The sequence below is a fragment of the Leishmania major genome, chromosome 4 (genome assembly GCF_000002725.2).
Source record: "Leishmania major strain Friedlin complete genome, chromosome 4".
Lineage (NCBI taxonomy): Eukaryota > Euglenozoa > Kinetoplastea > Trypanosomatida > Trypanosomatidae > Leishmania > Leishmania major.
The window spans coordinates 371,969-388,964 of NC_007245.2; the positions used below are offsets into that span (position 1 = coordinate 371,969).

Consider the following 16,996-nt stretch of genomic DNA (forward strand, 5'->3'; position numbering starts at 1 on the left):
CCACGCGGTTCACGCTGCTGCGAGAGCTTACGCCATCACGTTGCGCATCGTGATCTTGCCCTTGGGGGCGATCAGCTTGCAGTGGGTACCGCGCTGCTCGAGCTTGCCGGCGTCGCGCAGAGCCTCGTACTCGGTGCGGAGGATGTTGGTGAAGCCCCAGTACTTGGACATGACGATGATCTGGCGGCCGGGGAACTTCATCTTGGCGCGGCGCAGGGCCTCGAAGGCCTGCGGCACGTACGCCTCCTTGGTGCGCATGGACAGCAGGATCTGTCCAATGCGGACGCGGGCGCACACGCCGTTCGGCTTACCGAAGGCACCCCGCATGCCGGTCTGCAGACGATCGGCGCCGGCGCACGAGAGCATCTTGTTGATGCGCAGCACGTGGAACGGGTGGGCGCGGGTGCGCATGTGAAACACATCCTTGTTGGCACGCTTCACCATGTACTTGTTGGCCTGAATGCGGGCAGCCTCCAGCGCCTCGGACGCGATCTGCTCCAGCTCGCGCGACACGACGTGGATGCACACCGGGAACTCATCGACGGTGGCGCGACGTCGGCCAATGTCGAAGTTGCGGATCTTCGGATCCGGCACACCACGGCAGAAGCGCGACTTCGGGTACGGCTTGTTCTTGCAGAACCGGTAGCAGCGAGACGGACGGCGGGCCATGTTGGCGACTGATTGTGAGATGGGACCCTTGGCGAAGGTGCTGTTTCAGGTAGGGACGAACTTCCTTACTGTGAGTGGGGCGCGTGCGTGTGCGTAGGGTGGTGGTGTTGGTTGGGTGGTGAGAGAGGTGAGGGGGAGCCCAAAGGATAGAGAACGCGAAGCGACAGCGAAAAATGAGGCTGAGCGAGGCAATGGAGTCCCCACGCACAAGCATGTGCACAAGCCGCCATCGACCGTTGGGTCTCGGAGCATCGTGACGATGACCGGACAAGTCCTAGAAGGGTGTCGAGACGGCGCAGAGAAAGGGACTTGTGTGGGGAAGGGGGGAGGGGGCGGGCGCAGGCAGACGGGGGTATGCCCTTGCTAACGGTCTCCTGGGCGGTTGGGTTCTCCAGTGCTACAACACAACGTGCGACCGCACCGGTGCACTCTGTGTGCGCGCACATGAGCGAGTGCGCCGGTGCGGTCGCACATCGCCTCGAATGAAGGCACCGATCCAATTCGCGTGTACGGATCGACGGTGGAACATGAGGGCCGCCGTGGGCAAGAGAGAAGGGATGGGGATGAGGATGGGGGTGTTTGGTGGGGCCACGGAGGCAGCGCATGTACCTGCGAGTAAAGAAAGGTGACGGGATGACGAAGGGAATCAAGCCAACAAACACACAAAACAGCAACGAAACGCTTACATCGCGGTGCGGTGCGGGAGGAGTGCCGGCGTTGGAAGCGCCGAGCGCACGAGCCCCCTCGCTCACGTGGCACACGGCGCCATCAAGGCAATATAGGGAGAGAGATCGGCAGAGGCTCGCGCACGTGGCGATGAGTTCGCATTGTTTCTTCGCCTCGCATGTGTCGCCGGTGCTCCCAGCGCCAGCTCAGCTCTCTCCCTCTCCATACATCTACGCCTTCAAAGGTTTCTCGCCCATCTCGAGGAATACTTTCTTCGTCTCGGCGTAGACGGTGTCGCGGTCGCGGTTCGCGTCAATGACGTGGCAGCGGCCATTCGCCTTGTAGGCCTCCACGACCGGCATGCACTCCTGCACGTTGACGCGGAAGCGATGCCGAATCGTCTCTGCAGCGTCGTCGTCGCGCTTCTCAGTGCTGTTGGTGCCGCGCGAGAGCAGGCGCTCCTCCATGGTGGCCTCGCTGCAGTCGTAGTAGAGGATGCCGGCGGGCTTGGCGATGCCCTCCTCAAACATGCGCGCCTGGTCCTCCTTGCGCGGGAAGCCGTCGATCACGTAGCCGACGGAGTTCGGGTGATCGACGATGGCCTGCCGAAGGAGCTCTACCGTGATCTCGCTCGGCACAATGTTTCCAGAGCGGATGATATCGCCGATCTTGGCCAGATTGCCCGTGCCAGAGCGCGCCGCCTCGCGCAGCAGCTCGCCGGCGCTGAAATGGGTGTAGCCAAAGTCCTCCACAAGCCGCGCGCAGTTCGTGCCCTTGCCAGAGCCGGGCCCGCCAAGGATGAAGAACACCTTCCGCGGTGTCGTACCTTGCGGCTGCTGCTGCTGCTGTTGAGTCTCGCCCGACATCGATGCTTGCAACAGAAAGGAAAGAGAGAGAGTGAGGTGAGGCGGCCGTGTGGGGATATCTGGAGGGGAATGACAGCGCTGCGGAGAGATGATGATGGTGATGATGATGGGGAGCAGGTTCTTGGGAATGATTCACAGGGAAGCGCAGCCGCCAAGGCGACAGGAGGAAGAGGTCATCGGCAGTACCCCACGAACGAACGCAGATGCTGTACAAGGACCCTCACAGCTGGCGGTTTGGGTTCGACCCCTTTCCCTCTTGTGCACCGTTACACGAGGATCAGGATGTCTCGCTCCACTTCTGCCGGCGCGAGCACACTCCACGCGACGGGATGGAACGGCGGGACACCGGCGCCCATTCCATGAGCATCGCTTCGCTCTCTTTCTCTCGTCCCCGTGCACACGTGCACGCGTGCTCTATCACGACGGCAGGCCTGACAACACGCGGCACACACACACACACACACACACACAGAGCAAGATGGCTGCCCGCCCTCGCTCCTACACGGCAGGGCGTTCCTTTGCGATGGGTGGCGGCAGCGGCGGCGTGGAAGCGGACGGGGAGGTGGGAAGGTACCCCACACCGACGAAGAGAGGAGCCGCGGCTGTGCGGCCCACATGTGCAGCGACCGACCGACACAGATGCATCAGGGGAGGAAGGGGGCGGCATCATCGTCACCGCGCGCATCGCTCCCCCTCCTTTTTGCCCCCTCCCATGCACCCACTCCTTTCCCCCTTTCTCCCCTCCTCTCCTTCCACAGTCGCGCCACGCATCTCCCCATCGGGGACAACGAACAAGCTGATTGGGCGTGACGAAGGAATCAGAGACGAGACCGGCTCCATCTACACCCACCGGTTGTTCACGCAACCAGGACGTTCACCAGGTTGCCGGTACCGCGGGTCAATGCCGAGGTCAATGATGGCTTCCTGCGCCGTGGAGCCCACGGCGCGCTGGATGGCAGCTTGGCGGTCCCACTCGCGGCCTTTGGGCCACCGCCGCTGTGCCTCGGCTACTCGCAGCGCCTCTGAGTCGCCGAGGAGCTCATCCGAGAAGGGGCGCACTACCACTGCCATCGCCTCGTTGCTGTCAGCAACGCCCTTATCCAGGTACTCCACCTCCGGCGCAGAGGAGATGCAAATTGGCGAGCTGACGTGCCCGCTGTCGAGCACTGCGCACCCGCCCACTCCCGCCACGTGCTGGTGGGCAACCGCTAGCGGAGCCACGTTCAGGATGATCCGCTCCCACATGCGATTCTCCGTTGCCTGCAGCCGTGCCGCCCGCTCCTCGACGCTGTTGTGGAAGGCGTCGGTCACCATGGCGTTGTAGTTGTGCAGCGACGGGTCGAAGCTGCCTGCGTCTCGAGTATCAGCCAAGGCATCCACGACGCTGTGGGGGACCACCTCCTGGCCCCCGCTGGCCATGCAGCTGCGCAGCGCCTCTACGAAGTCCTCACGAGATGCGTGTCGGACTTGACGTGCACGGAGGCGGTACTCCCGCGCCGCTGGTGGGCTGTGATACTGATCCGCCACGCGGATGGTTGGCACCGGGTGTCGCCGCCACTGTGCACAATGAGCGGCGTAAGAGGGGCGCAGGGAGTAGTGCGGCTTTGTGCGATGGTGATATCCGGTGTGGGCAGCAGCAGCCGTGGCTGGGGCGGTGATCGACGACGAGCTGGGCGGTTGCGTCCCGCTACCACGTCCACGGTACTCTGTAGGGCGACTTGCTAGCAAGCAGCGCGCCACCCCTACCGTTGTACTGCTGGGTCTCTGTGGTACGCTACAGCGAGTGGAAAGCGAGGTCGCATGCGAGCGTGCCTGGTGCAATGCTGTGCTCGGAGCGCTGATGCCGCGCACCCCACTCCTCGCCTTCGCAGCTGCGTGAAGTGGCGGTGTAGGTGCCAGGAGAACTGCGGGCGACGCTCCTGCATCCCCTTCATCGTTGACTGCCGACGAAGTCGGCGTCGCGTGCGAGGCCTGTCCTGGACGACGCCCAGTGCACCTCTTCGGCTGCCGCTGCTGCTGTGGGAGCGACGGACACTGCGGCTTCGGTGGCGCAACAGGGGCTAATTTTCGAGGGGAGCCCGCAGTGCTGCTTGTCGTTGCCTGTGCGGCACCCTGGTCGTCCTCCGGCGCCGCGACCGCAGGCGCTATAGTTGCCGCACGCGGGCCACGACGGTAGTGCCGTAACGTGCGCTTGACCCGCTGATGCCTCGGTGCCGTCGCGGCGTCTGACGCTTCCGACGTCGGCGACGGTGCACCCATGCAAGGCCGCGCAGCGCTTCTCGATCCGGGGTAGGCGTGGATGCGGGGGTGAAAATCGTAGGGTATCTCCCACGAGGCCCGATAGTCGCGTGACGCCACCACAGGCATGGCGGCAGTGCCTCACGTCGCGTTGTCGAACGGGTAAGGTGTTTGTCTAATGCAAGCGGTAGTGTCTCGACTATCGCCGTGTGTGCTGCCGACCGACGCGGCGCACGACAGAGGGGGTGGGAGAGAGGGAAGGAGGGAGGGGATAGGAGAGATGGATGGGGTCGACAGCCGGCGGTCGGAGGGGGTGGTGATGGTGGGTTGAGGGGGCTCACACTCGATTGCACCTCCCATGATGATGCATGGTACCGAGCCTGCTGCGTCTCCTCTGAAGGTCGCACTGCTCCTGCACGCGACGTGCAGCAGACCAGGGCCGCTGGCTCATGCACGTACACGCCGTGTTTTTTTCCTGCACAAGCAGGGGGAGGGGAAGGCAGGGGAACAAGGGGCGCACAGCGCCCCGTCTTGCGGCTGTCGCAAGAGAGACAGGCATACGCGCGCACACAACGCGAAACGGAAAAGGAAAGTATCGTAGCACGAGCGATGCACCGCCGACAAGGACGGAGGAGCGCGAGGAGGCGAGAGTGGGAGGGAGGGTGGGGATGCGGTGCGGGACGTACAACAAACAAGATGAGCTTCCACGGCTTCACAGGCGCTCCCCCCTTCCCCCCTGTCCTGCTCGCGCCCTCTTTCTGTGCGCCGCTCTCTCCACCGCACACGCGCATACACACACGTACACACACACACACACACACAGACACACGCAGAACACGAAGCGACTATCTAAGTAGTAAAGGATAGCAACACCATCGTGAAGGCGGGGATGCGACGCGGAATGTAGCTGATAACGCGAAAGAACGGAGAGGCGCGCACGTCAATGCGCCCTCACCGATGCAGGGTAAGGTCTACTTGGCGTAGTGATGGTGAACGATGGCCACGGCTGGGCTGCCGCACATCACCGGCTGCGTACCCCACCATCCGCAGTGCCATGGAGGGTACATCCACGTCGAGGGGGTGACTGTCGGAGCCGTCGCGGCAGCTGCGGGCGGATCACACAGGCGGCACTGTGGCAACCCGCACGGCGGCCGCACTCTCCCACCGTTCACTGTCGCATTGCGCAGCAGGTGCGATAGCACCTCATCCACAGTGCGCAGGTCCTGATCAAGGTGCAGGTCTGGGGACGCAGCTCCGGCGGTGGCTGGCAGTGATGGTGGTGGTGGCGTTGTTGTTGCCGATGCCGCCGCAGCGGCATTCCCACATGTAGCCGCAGGAGGCAGAGCGTGAGTGGCGCACGCTTCCTCCTTTGCGGGAGCGTTGGCCGTGTGCCCCTCCGTAGCGGTCAGTGGCTGCTGCTGTGGTGATGGCAACAGCGGCGGCACGGACGCTTCGGCCTTGCACGTTGGTGCCTGCTTGTCAATGCCGCAGAGGAAGCAGAAACGACCCACTGAGGCAGCGCCTCGAGCTTGAGTTCCGTGTTCCGCACCGGGGGCCACGTGTGGCCCCATCGGACACATCGCAGGCATGCACCGCACAGCCTCCAACGCACTCGGAGCGGCGGCCGCGACACGTTGGCCGCATGTTGGGCAGTGCAGGAAGCCGCAGAGCCGATCCACCGCATGGCTTTCCACGGTACACGGTGATGAGGGAGCAGCAACAGCAGCTGCTGACGGAGGCACCGGTGGCGACAGTAAGTCCTGCTGCAGCAGTGATGGCGGAGATGGTTGTGGGTTGCCCGCATCGCTTGCCAGTGGCGCTGCACTGCCCAGCTCAGCGGCTGCAGCAGGCTGCCACTCCCGCACCGGCGGTTGTGGCACCGGTGACATGCCTATCAGCAGCGAATCAACGCAGCTGCCCACCCCGAGAGGCGCGGTGGCAGCAGCGATAGGATCGTCGGCGGCCGTGAACGGCGCTACCCCTGCCACGGCAGGTCGAGGATTGATGACCGGGATGAACGGTAAAGTTGCTGCCGCATCGTGCGACGTGGACGACACGTAGCCCGCATAAAAGTCACCGACGGCGCTGTCGAACGCCAGCGGCGGCACTAAGACGTGTCGACGCGTGTCGTCCATCTCGACAGAGGGGCAAGGTAGCGAAGAATCCGGCAGCGGCGTATGGGCTTTCTGCCACGACGGCGCGATGTGCGCACGACCAGTGCCAACGACGCGTCCACGGCCGCACTTTCGCGGCGGTGCGGTGCGTGGGTCGGCGGGCCGTCGCCGCGGTGGCGGCGGGTGCGGGTGAGAAGACGCCGCAGGCAAGACAAGCGGGCACGGTCGCGGTGGCGTACAGTCGCACCGCCGCTCACGAGTGCGGTAGACAACAGTGCCGTCGACGTTCACCTCCTTTGCGAGATCGCCGTGGACGCCGTAGCGGCAGTACCACGGAACCGTCGAGGCCATTCTTGGAGGAAGGGCAGAGGGCAGAGTGAGGTGGAGTGGGGTGGGCGAAGGGGCTGACGTGAAGACGGAGAACGACCGAGAGGACGAAGTGGAGAGGAGAGGGCAGCTCGCGGACAAAGCATGCACACAAATGCTCGCAACATGGGCAGGCACTCGCACGAGAGCCGGCGCGGGGTGGGGTGGAGTGAGGCGTTGAAGGGGGGCGCGACACGATGAGACCGACCCACCACGTGCTCCACGACGCCGCGTGCGTCCGCCAAGACGTCGTCGGGTATCACAAAGCAGATGCACGGAAAGGGATGGGGTGGGGGGACTGCTCGTAGCGGCGAACGCACATACACGGTCATACGCGACTGCCAGGACGCGCGCGGAGAACATCGTCTGCAGCACTGAACGCCGCCGCCGCGGCAGCGCGCGGCCTTTGCACCATGCAGTACAGGGGCCACAGAAGACCGTTGCAGAGCGCTGGCACGGCTGCCGCCCGCCCCGGCGACGTCCGCACCAGGGACGTGGCGTGGTGCAGATCATCGAGGTTCACGAGGATGAGACGGTGTGCCGCGCTCTCGCCGCCGGTGTCTCGGGTGCGGTGCACGGCGCTGTAGTCGATGTCCATGAGCAGCAGTCCCACGGAATCGGTCGTTGCCACGACGCACGTTCGCAGCGCCTCCTCGTAGCGGGCGAGGGCGTGCAGTGTGAGGCAGGATGACGTCCCAGCGAAGGGTGCGGGTGCCAAGGCGCTGATGTCCGTCAGCCGAAACACCGCCCAGTGCGCCGCCCAGTCGTGGGTGAGCGCTGCCGCTCGCTGCCGCTTCGAGTTCGCCGACGGCGGGCGACCGACTCGGCGCCGCCCCTTCTGCGGACCCAGCCGTGCGTTACTCGGGGCGTGTGGGGACACGTAGTCGTCTAGGTGCTGCTCCCTCAAGAGGGTGCCCAGCTGCCGACTCGTGAGCGGGACGCGCTCCAGCGGCCGCAGGAGGACCCGCTCGACACTCGACCGCAGCGTCTGCACGACGACGAAGAGGTCCTCCTCCGGCGGCGGCACGCACACATCGACGATGTCGTGGCCGCCCGCGCAGTCGACAGGGGAGGACGGGATTCCCAGGCGCACGGGCCGCCGGCGCCACACGACATCGCCTGCACCGACGGCAAAGCGATAATCGCCGTTGTAGCGCTGGAGCCGACAATCGGCAGCCGGTGACGCTGCAAGGCGGCGGTTGAGCAGCACGGCATCGGCGTAGGGTACCACGTGGCCATCCGCCACGGCCTGTCGCTCCAGCTTAGCGTCGTAGTCCTCGCCGTAGGTCCACGCGAGCAGCGACGTGCCGGGCGGGATGTCGGTGGTAACCAGGAAGAAGGGCACCGTCACGAAGAAACTGCGCTCTTCGAGGAAAAGACACGGCGCGCGGCGGCGCGGCGGGCGTCGCTTGGGCTTCGCGTATAGGGCGGCGAGACGGTCGCCCACCGCAGCGGCAGGCACGGCGGCAGCGCCACTGGCCACCGCAACGGGGGGAGGCGGCCCCTTCTTAGCCCTCTGCACGCGACGTCGATGGCAGGGCCGCTTCGCGGTTGCGGCACGCGCCACCTGCACACGCTCCTCGGCTGTCAGGGACGACGATGCGTCCACGCCAGCGGACTTTGTGGTAGCCCGCTCACTCGCGCTCTTCAGCTCTTCCGGGCCACCAGCAGGGGCCGCCGCCGTCCCATGCGCGCTGGCGAATTCGCTGGGCACAGACAGTATCACCGAGCACAGCTCCACGTTGCCAAAACGGGATGTGTTGTAGCGGTGATTGATGTAGCGGGTGAGTCCCTGGCCGAAGCACACGCCGTGGCGCCCGAGCCCCAGCGCGTAGGTGTCGTCCGTGACGAAGGATAGATCGTCCTCCTCCCCTCCTGGGTGTGTCTGTGCCTCATACTGGGCGGTGGTCGTGGTGCGGGCCACTGCACTGTCACCGCGCAACGCACGCTCGCTAACGAGCCGCTCCACCTTGCGCGTCGCTACGGCGGGGCCACAGTACAACAGACACGTGCCGTAGGGTAGCCAGGCGGAGGCGACAACGCCCTTCTGATCATCTCCCAGCTCCGGCGCCGGGGCGAGGGAGACCAGCGTGAAAGGAAAGGCAGCCTCCGCGACGCGGCTCGCATGCCGCCGTCCCACGCCGTGGTAGTAGGCCAGGTCGGCCGGCCACTCAGGGAAGCGTCTGACACCCGTGTACACGTTACCGATCAGGTCGTCTTGGCCAGCAGTGGCCTCCTTCATACCACCGCCGCCCTCGGCGGCGGCAGTGCACGGAGTCAGGACACCATCAGGGCACCCGCACCTCTTGTTTAACTCGCTGTAGCAGCGCCGGTACCACGAGACCTCGTCAAGGCAGCGGTAGTACGACTCCAGCGATACGTAGATCTCCTCGCCCTCCTCCAGCCGCGTGGTACACACCACAGCCATCAACGACGCCCGGGGGTACGGGTTTGGAGGCGCTGGTGTACTAGACGTGCGATGCGTGCGTGGCTTCCTTTCTTCACCTTCGCCTTCCTTCGGCTGCACGGCCGCCGTGTCCGTGGCCATCCTTCCAGCGCTGCCGTCGCTACTATCCGAGGCTGCCCTGTCCGGCAGACCGTAGTGGAGGGCAATGCAACGCGCGTTGGGGCGCAGGTACGGCTCCGTCACGCGCGGCAGCTTGCGGAACTGCGGGTACAGCGGAGGCTGTGCTGGTGTGCCAGCCACCGCCGTTGCGGACGCTGCCGCCGCGTCCTCCCCTGCCGCGCCGGGGTCGTGTGCGTGCGTCTTCCACGCCGCATCAAGTCGGTGCTGCTCGACGGCATACAGCACCTCGGCCCGGTCAATCAGCTCGCTGAACACGGCATCGCCCTCCACCGCCAGCACGGAGTGCCGCAGAAATGTCCGCTGAACTTTCACGGGCTCGCCAAAGCCATGGTGCGAGTGGCGGCGGTGCATGGGTTGGAAGGTATAGCCGGTTGCCGCCCCTGCCGCCGATGATGACGAGGGTGGGGAGAAAGGGGTAGCGTAGGAGGCGCTTGCGGCGAGGTGCGAGCTCGATGGGGGCGCCTTGCGAACTCCAATCATGCAGATGCCCCGCCCGCGTCGCTGCGCCTGCTCCACCTCAGCGTCGGAGAGGCCAAGGTAAGCCTTGATGAAGGCGCCGTAGCGTTGTGTGTGGAAAGTCACGCGCGTCTGACGCGGACGCGGAAGTGCGGCGAAGGGGGGCGGGTGAGGGTGGGGCCAGCACTCCGGCTGCCATGGCCTCTCTGTTGCTGGTGCGCTGTCTGAGCGGCTTGGCGGCTGTTGAGCCTCGCTCCTGAACCCTTCCACCGGCTGCTCTGATACCACCGGCGACTCGCTCGAGTCGGCGATGCTGTCTTCCTCCTCCAAGTCCTCGGTGCACTCCGGCACGTACTGCGACTGCTGCGCGTGGTGGTCATCGGCTCGACCCACCCGCACCTCGCCAGGCACATCTACGTCGTTGTCGCGGTCAGCCCCTTCATTTTCCTGGTCGTTGGGAGAGGCAGCATCGTCGTCGTCGTCGCCGTGGGAGCCGGCGACCGTCGCAGACGCGTTGGCGGACGAGGGCGTCGCACCACCGCGACCACTGCGGTCATTAGGCGACACAGCGTCGGCCTGCGACGTGTAGAGGGCGAAGAAGTCGTCCCCGAGTTCCTGCGCTTGCCTAGTCTCGCACAGGTCAGCTTCCGCGTTGTCGCGGGATCGAATGTGGTCATGACCGTCGCCGTGCGGCGAGGGGCCGACGGGAAACCTGGAGAGCGACGGTCCTGCAGTGGGCCGGCTCTTCCCAAGATGGCCTGCCTGCACCGTCCGTGCGTCTTCCAGCACCGTGCGGAGTTCGTCGTTGTCGTCATCGGCGAGCCCATTAGCGTCCCAAGGCATCTGTGCCAGTTGACCGGACACGACGGCTCTGTTATGGCGCTGCGACATGCGATGCAGAGACGAGAAGGAAGGAGGGAGGGAGGAAGGGAGGTGGTGCGTGGGGCGGAGGTGGTGAGGGCGGCTTGCATGTATGAACGTGAAAGAATGTCTGAGGGTGCGCGCGCTTGTGTGCCATGCACGGTAGGACCACTGAGGAAGGCGTGGCGCACTGTCACAGGCGATGCGACCGCGTGAATCGCAGGCCTCGATGGAGGATATCCCAGCGGGCGTGTAAATATGGCGGTGTGACTGCGTACGCGCGTAGAAGAATAGAGCAGGAGAGCAGGAGAGCGGTGGTCGATGAGATGGCGGGGCAGGAAGGGAAGGACGAGAGCAAGACGAAGGCCACCGGTGCGTGCACCTCTCCCCCTCCTCGTAAACACGCACGCACGCGTGCGCACCGGCAGAGTCTCCGCATCCCTCACACGGGATGCGAGAAGTGACAATGTCTATCTACGGCGAAGGGGAACAAATCCAGTCAACCACCATTACGAAGTCCTCGGCGTGCACAGAGAGAGAGAGAGTGAGCGCCACCTCCCCGCCCCCCCCCCCCCACACACGCGCGCGTACACGACGACTCGACAACAACACAGCCCTACCGCGACTTTGGAAGTCGAGCAAGGGAGCGGCAGGTAAGACAGAGCAATCGATGGCCGCGTTTGCGATCCAGGGAGGAGCTCCGCCATGGCGCCCTTCTACTCGTCGTCGAGGAACATCGATGCTTGCCGCGCCGATGCCGCCGACGGAGACGGGCTGGCCTGTGAGCCGCTACCGCCTGCCCCCTTGCTGAAGCCGCGGCCTGCACGGTTGCGGCGGTCGAGGCTCAGACTCGCTCCGTCCTGCTGCAGCAGCTCCACTTCGCGCTTGATGCGGTAGCGCTTGATGTCTGATTTGCTGTACTTGTTCGGGTCCATGCCGTGCTTCTCGAACTCGACCAAGAGGAACTCGCGCAGGTAATCCTCCAGGCTCTCCTCAGCGGTGGGGGCCCGAACATGGTAGCTCAGCTTGCGCAGGCATTCCGCCATGGCCTTGCAGCGCTCGGCCACAGGCACGGCCGAGGAGGGCGCTGCCGCCGCCTCCTGATCCTTCAGTACAATCCCGTCCACCTCCTCCGCACGCACACTCTTCTTCTTTGGCTCCTCTGCGTCGTCATCGTCGTCGTCACCGTCGTCATCATCGTCGTCCGAGTCGAAGTCTTCATCGTCAGAGTCGGATGCTGCATCCTCCTCCTCGTCTTCTTCCGAGTCGCCCTCGTCAGAGTCGTCTTCGTCTGATGCGTTGCTGTCATCGTCATCATCGTCATCCTCGTCACTGGCGTCGCCGTTCGCCGTCACCGCTGTGGCAGCCTTCTCCTTCTCGATCATGAGCTTCATGACGGTGTCGCTGATAAACGCCGAGCAACTTTCCACGTACGCCTCCGGGTACGTGTCACCGTACTTGGCGCGCAGAAGCTGCTGCACAACCGCTGCTGGCAGCGTCTTGTTGACTGGCAGACGACTCACCATGACGCGAAGCAGCTCCGTGAGCTTCTCATCCAGCGCGGCGTCCGAGGACATCGGTGTTTCGCTCTCTTTCTCACACACGCACACGCACAGAGAAAGAGAGAGAGAGAGGAGGGAGGGAGGCGAAATATCGAGAACACGCCCGACTCTGCAGGCGAAGGACAAGACACGGCGTCGCCGCGATACGCTCCTGTACAGGAGCAGCTGGGCAGATGACTGGGTGGGCGGTAGCGGAGAAGGGCCGATTCGAGCTGCTTGTGTGTGTGTGTGTGTGTGCGACTCGTTGCGTATCTGCCACTCTCTTATTCTATGAAAACGGAATGACTCCCTGTGCGCGTGCGTGTGGGTGAGGGTGGGCTGGCGCATGTGCCAAGGCGGAGCAGGAAGAGCAATATGGGAGGGGGCAGATGACGTATAGCATGGAGCTGAGAGCGAAGGACAGGCACACACACACACACACAGATAGATAGAGACGTCCTCGTCCTGTGAGGAGCGCGCGTGAGAGCAGGGCGAGCGGTCGCCACGCATCGGATGGAGGCGCTGATGCTGCGGCGTGTATGAGTGTGCGTGTGTGTCTAGGCAGCACTAGAACTTCGGAAGACGGAAGCAGGGGCAGGGAAGCGGAAGAGCCCCGAGGCGAAGAGACGAAGCGGCGGCGGGCGCGCCGGCTCACACGCCGCCTGTTCTCCGGCCGTGCCCCCTTCTCTGCAGAAAAAGAGGAGGAGAGGGGGGGGGGCGGGGGGCGGCGGCGGCTATAGCGCTGCAATCCAGCTGCACGTTGGGTCCGCGCCGCCGTGGGCGACGTCGTCATCGACATCGGCAAGCATTGTCAAGGGGCCTGTTCGAGCAACATAAAAGAGCAACGAAGACGTAGTACGCTGAGAAGTGCACACAGACGCGCAGGAGAGCGAAGGAAAGTGGAGCCGACACGCTGCTGTGCCCCCCCCCTCCCTCCTTTTCCGCCTCAGCGGTCACAAGGCGAAGCACGCCGACACCACAGCAGCCCACACATGTGCGCGGGGCTGGGTGCGCCCCACAACGCCTTGTTTGTAGAGCACAGCGTGTTCTAGTTGAACAGCGACATCACATCCGCCGGCAACGGCGACGTCGCGGGTGTTTGATGTCCATTCGCAAACACGTTGGCAACGCTGCTGTCTCTTGTGTCGGCTTCGGCGACGCCTCTGCTGCCGTTCCACGACAGCGCAGCGGCTGCCTCAGAACGCGGCTCGTGCGCGATGACATGCGGGGGCGACGACGTTGCCGTCCTGTAAGCCGCCGCCGCCACCATGGACGCGGTGGGGAACCCGGGACCACCATTGCCGTGCACCGTCGAATGCGACGAGGCGGAACCGAAGAGGGTTGTCAGCGGCGAAGAGATTGAGGCACTCGGCGTTGCCGGCGCACCCGCGGCTTCAGTGGACTGCAGAAAGCTCCCGTGCGGCTTCGTCGGCGCCTCGCCACCTGCGGAGGCGAAGACATTCGGCAATGGTGACTTCCACGCCGAGACAGCACCACGGCCGTTGGTGCTCGCGGAGTCGCGGAACTCGCGTGGGCCGGCCGCGCTGTTGGCGCGTGTCCCTGCCCGCGTCGGCAGCCCACCGTCCACTTCGTCCCTGCCACCTTCGCTGTGGGACCGCTGCACCTGGTCGCCGAGTATCCCATGCTTCGTGTAGCTCGGTGGCAGCGACGGCGCAGCCGAGTCCGCCGTTGCTAGCCGCGCGCTGAGTTCCTTCATTCTGTGCCGCAGCGAGTTGACGAGTAGGTCTTTGCGGGTGATCATGCCCGCCACAGTGTCACCGTCGACGACAACCATGTGCCGCAAGCCCATCATGCGGAAGGTCTGGTACGTCATCTGCAAGTTGAAGAAGGGCGGGATCACCCATGGGCTGCGGTTCACGATAAGGGAGAGGTCGAGGACAGGCGGCAGGCGGTTTTCGCTGATGAAGGAGTCGTTCCCGGCCCCCACCTCCGTCCTGCCCGGGATACCGTCCGGCATGTGCGTCCGAACCCACTCGTAGCGGTCCGAGGTTCGAAAGAAAAGGCGACTCTTCTGCCACGTCCACTGCGTCCAGGAGAGATGGCGGATGGCCAGCACGCACGGCGCAAGGCGGCCACCGAAGCCGTCGCTGTCTTTGGCTGTCAGCGGCACCGTGGTCATCGGCGATGTCGTCGACAGCGACTCGTTGTACTCCTGCAGCTGGGGAAGAGTGAAGTATACCTGAAGATCTTCGCGAGTGACGAGGCCGACAAACTTGTAGCGCACGTGCGTCGCTGCCGACGCTGCTGTGGATGTGTTCGTCGCAGATCGAGGCGCCACCGCACCAGCCGGGGTGACGGGGGGAGCGCTGGCTTCACCAGACCCGCGCTTCGTGCCGTCCTGCTTGCGCAGTGCGAATGCGCTCGCGGACTCTCTTCGCGGGGACTTCGCCTTCACATCATCGCCGTCGGCGGCGCCATCGTCGATCGGAACGGCCTCTACAACGGGGAAGGCGTGGTGTGTGCTGTCGCGCAGAGCGGCCAGCACCACCTCCGTCCGCTCGCGCATCCGCAGCGTCACCACCTCCGACGCCATGACGTCCGCCGCCGTCAGCTGCTCAAACTCCGGCTTCACGATGTTTGGTGGCAGGTAAGGGACGCTGTCCATGAGCAGCATTTGGTGATACAGGGGCTCGCACAGCCAGTCCGCCGTCGTCTTGGACATGACGATCGCCACCATGACAGGCAGCAGGTAGTGCAGTTCCGCCGACAGCTCGACCATGATGACGCAGATGGCCATCGACATGCGCGAGGTGCCGGCGAGGAAGGCGCCGGCGCCGATGAGGGCGAAGACACCGGGGTCCATCCACGCATCTGCCGATGCGTAGCCGCGCGGCACGTCAGGGATCTTCGCGACGCCGATATGGAACATGAGCAGACCGAACAGGCGACCAAAGACGGCGCCAAGCACGAGGCTGGGCACGACAAGACCACCCGACACGGACGTGCCGCTGGCCATGCAGGCGGAGGCGAAGTAGATGAGAAAATACACAATCAGCGTCATCACAGGGAACTCCCCGGCCGTCTGCCGTGAGAAGAGATGGCGGATCGTGTTCTTGCCAGAGGCCATGTTGAGCGTGCCGAGCGGCGAGTACGTCTTGGGCTTGGTGCAGGTGTTGTTGAAGAGGCGCCAGCCGCCCTCTGTGCCCCACTGCTGCACCGTCTCGTTGACAGTGCCGATGTCGTGCAGTTCGGCGCACGGGGAGACGAGGGAGAGGACGTACATGCAGGTGGAGAAGACGGCGCCGATCACAACCGGCTCAAGTAAGCGGCGGAACTGGCATGGCCGTAACACGCGGCGCCGCCACTTGATAAGGATCAGGTTTGTTTTGGTGAAGAAGGCAGCCAAGGAGCCCATGATGATGCCGAGGAACAGCGAGGGAATGATGGACACCAGGTTCAGCGGTATGGTGATGTTGACCTCGAACAACACGGCGGCCGCGTTCGAGACCCAGCCCAGCAGCCGCCGGCCCTCGACGATTGAGTTGATAATGGTGCTGAAGGTGAAGCACAGCATGGTGGCGAGGAAGATCTGTCCGTTAGAGCTCTGGTCCCAAAAACTGCTGACTTCCTCCATGACGAAGAGCAGGCCTCCGATCGGGGCACCAAAGGCGACGGACACGCCGCACGCCGCACCAGCTGTTATGAAGTCGCGGCGATCCTTGTTGTTGCGGAACGCCTGGAACATCGATGTTTGAAATCCAAGAGTGCGACTGCGGCCCTGCGTCACGCCGGCCCCAGTGATAGCGCCGAGGTGGATGAGGGGCGCCTCCAGCCCCACGGGCAGCCCACCCGCGACGGCGCAGATGCACGAGATGGCTTTCGCGATAAAAGTGCGCAGGTTCATGGCTTTGCGGAGGTGGACGCCGTTGAGGTACGCCATCACATCAGGGATGCCACCGCCCGACGCGGCGGGCTCGAAGTACACCACGACGCCAGCGGCGATCGCCACAAGCACGACGGAACCGACTACCGTGTATAAGAGCCCCTGAAGGTTGCCGACGGACCGGTGCCGTTGGCTTGTCATGATGCGGTACAGCACCTCGGCGCGGTACTTCTCGAGGATGTCGACGGCGTACGACACGACTGTGGCGACGACACCAACGGAGAGGGCGATCACGACGTGCAACAGCCAGCGCAGCGTGACATGGCGCTCCGCCGTGTCCATCTGGAGCCGAGCAAAGCTCTCGGCCATGCTGCCAAGGGGATAGCTAACGCTGTAGCGCGTGCGCCCCGCACTCCCGCTGTCCGCCTCGTGTGAAATGCCGCCGCTCATCTCTGTCATCGGCGACGCGGCTGCCGCGTCGCCCTGCGTATATTGGTACCGTCGGCCCTCTTGGCTCTCTCGCAGATATTCGACGTACATATCCGGGTAGGGCTTGTAGTAGTCTAGGCTCTCGAAGCTCGCCTGCTTCTCCAGCTCCGCTGGCGTCAGATACTCCGTGTGCATCGTGTTCGGGTTCGCCGTCTCGCACAGCGCACGCCAGAACCACTCCAGCCAGCTCTGGCGGTAGTGCGGCGGCGGCCCCACCACCGTGCCCTCAAAGTCGTCCGGCGACAGCTGCATGGCAGCCAGCGTTGCCTGGCGACGCCACGCGTGGTGCTTTCAGTGCC

The 16,996-nt window shown here is 64.5% G+C and overlaps 7 protein-coding genes across 7 annotated transcripts; all 7 read right to left on the reverse strand.

Annotated features, from left to right (window-relative positions):
* Positions 1-27: 27 nt before the first annotated feature.
* On the reverse strand, positions 28-669 carry LMJF_04_0950 (putative 60S ribosomal protein L10; the record flags this gene model as incomplete). The annotated part of the gene is made up of 1 exon (XM_883513.1): positions 28-669. The coding sequence occupies one exon, from the start codon at positions 667-669 to the stop codon at positions 28-30; it is 642 nt and encodes a 213-aa protein (XP_888606.1).
* An 896-nt stretch (positions 670-1,565) lies between these two features.
* Positions 1,566-2,201, reverse strand: LMJF_04_0960 (putative adenylate kinase; the record flags this gene model as incomplete). Its single annotated transcript, XM_883514.1, has 1 exon — positions 1,566-2,201. The coding sequence occupies one exon, from the start codon at positions 2,199-2,201 to the stop codon at positions 1,566-1,568; it is 636 nt and encodes a 211-aa protein (XP_888607.1).
* Positions 2,202-3,041: 840 nt separating this feature from the next.
* Positions 3,042-4,568, reverse strand: LMJF_04_0970 (conserved hypothetical protein; the record flags this gene model as incomplete). Its single annotated transcript, XM_883515.1, has 1 exon — positions 3,042-4,568. One exon carries the CDS (start codon positions 4,566-4,568, stop codon positions 3,042-3,044), a length of 1,527 nt encoding a protein of 508 aa, XP_888608.1.
* Positions 4,569-5,410: 842 nt separating this feature from the next.
* On the reverse strand, positions 5,411-6,904 carry LMJF_04_0975 (hypothetical protein; the record flags this gene model as incomplete). Its single annotated transcript, XM_003723205.1, has 1 exon — positions 5,411-6,904. One exon carries the CDS (start codon positions 6,902-6,904, stop codon positions 5,411-5,413), a length of 1,494 nt encoding a protein of 497 aa, XP_003723253.1.
* A 343-nt stretch (positions 6,905-7,247) lies between these two features.
* Positions 7,248-10,853, reverse strand: LMJF_04_0980 (conserved hypothetical protein; the record flags this gene model as incomplete). Its single annotated transcript, XM_883516.1, has 1 exon — positions 7,248-10,853. One exon carries the CDS (start codon positions 10,851-10,853, stop codon positions 7,248-7,250), a length of 3,606 nt encoding a protein of 1,201 aa, XP_888609.1.
* Positions 10,854-11,539: 686 nt separating this feature from the next.
* LMJF_04_0990 (conserved hypothetical protein) lies at positions 11,540-12,874 on the reverse strand (the record flags this gene model as incomplete). Its single annotated transcript, XM_883517.1, has 1 exon — positions 11,540-12,874. One exon carries the CDS (start codon positions 12,872-12,874, stop codon positions 11,540-11,542), a length of 1,335 nt encoding a protein of 444 aa, XP_888610.1.
* Positions 12,875-13,412: 538 nt separating this feature from the next.
* Positions 13,413-16,949, reverse strand: LMJF_04_1000 (putative chloride channel protein; the record flags this gene model as incomplete). The annotated part of the gene is made up of 1 exon (XM_883518.1): positions 13,413-16,949. One exon carries the CDS (start codon positions 16,947-16,949, stop codon positions 13,413-13,415), a length of 3,537 nt encoding a protein of 1,178 aa, XP_888611.1.
* Positions 16,950-16,996: the final 47 nt, after the last annotated feature.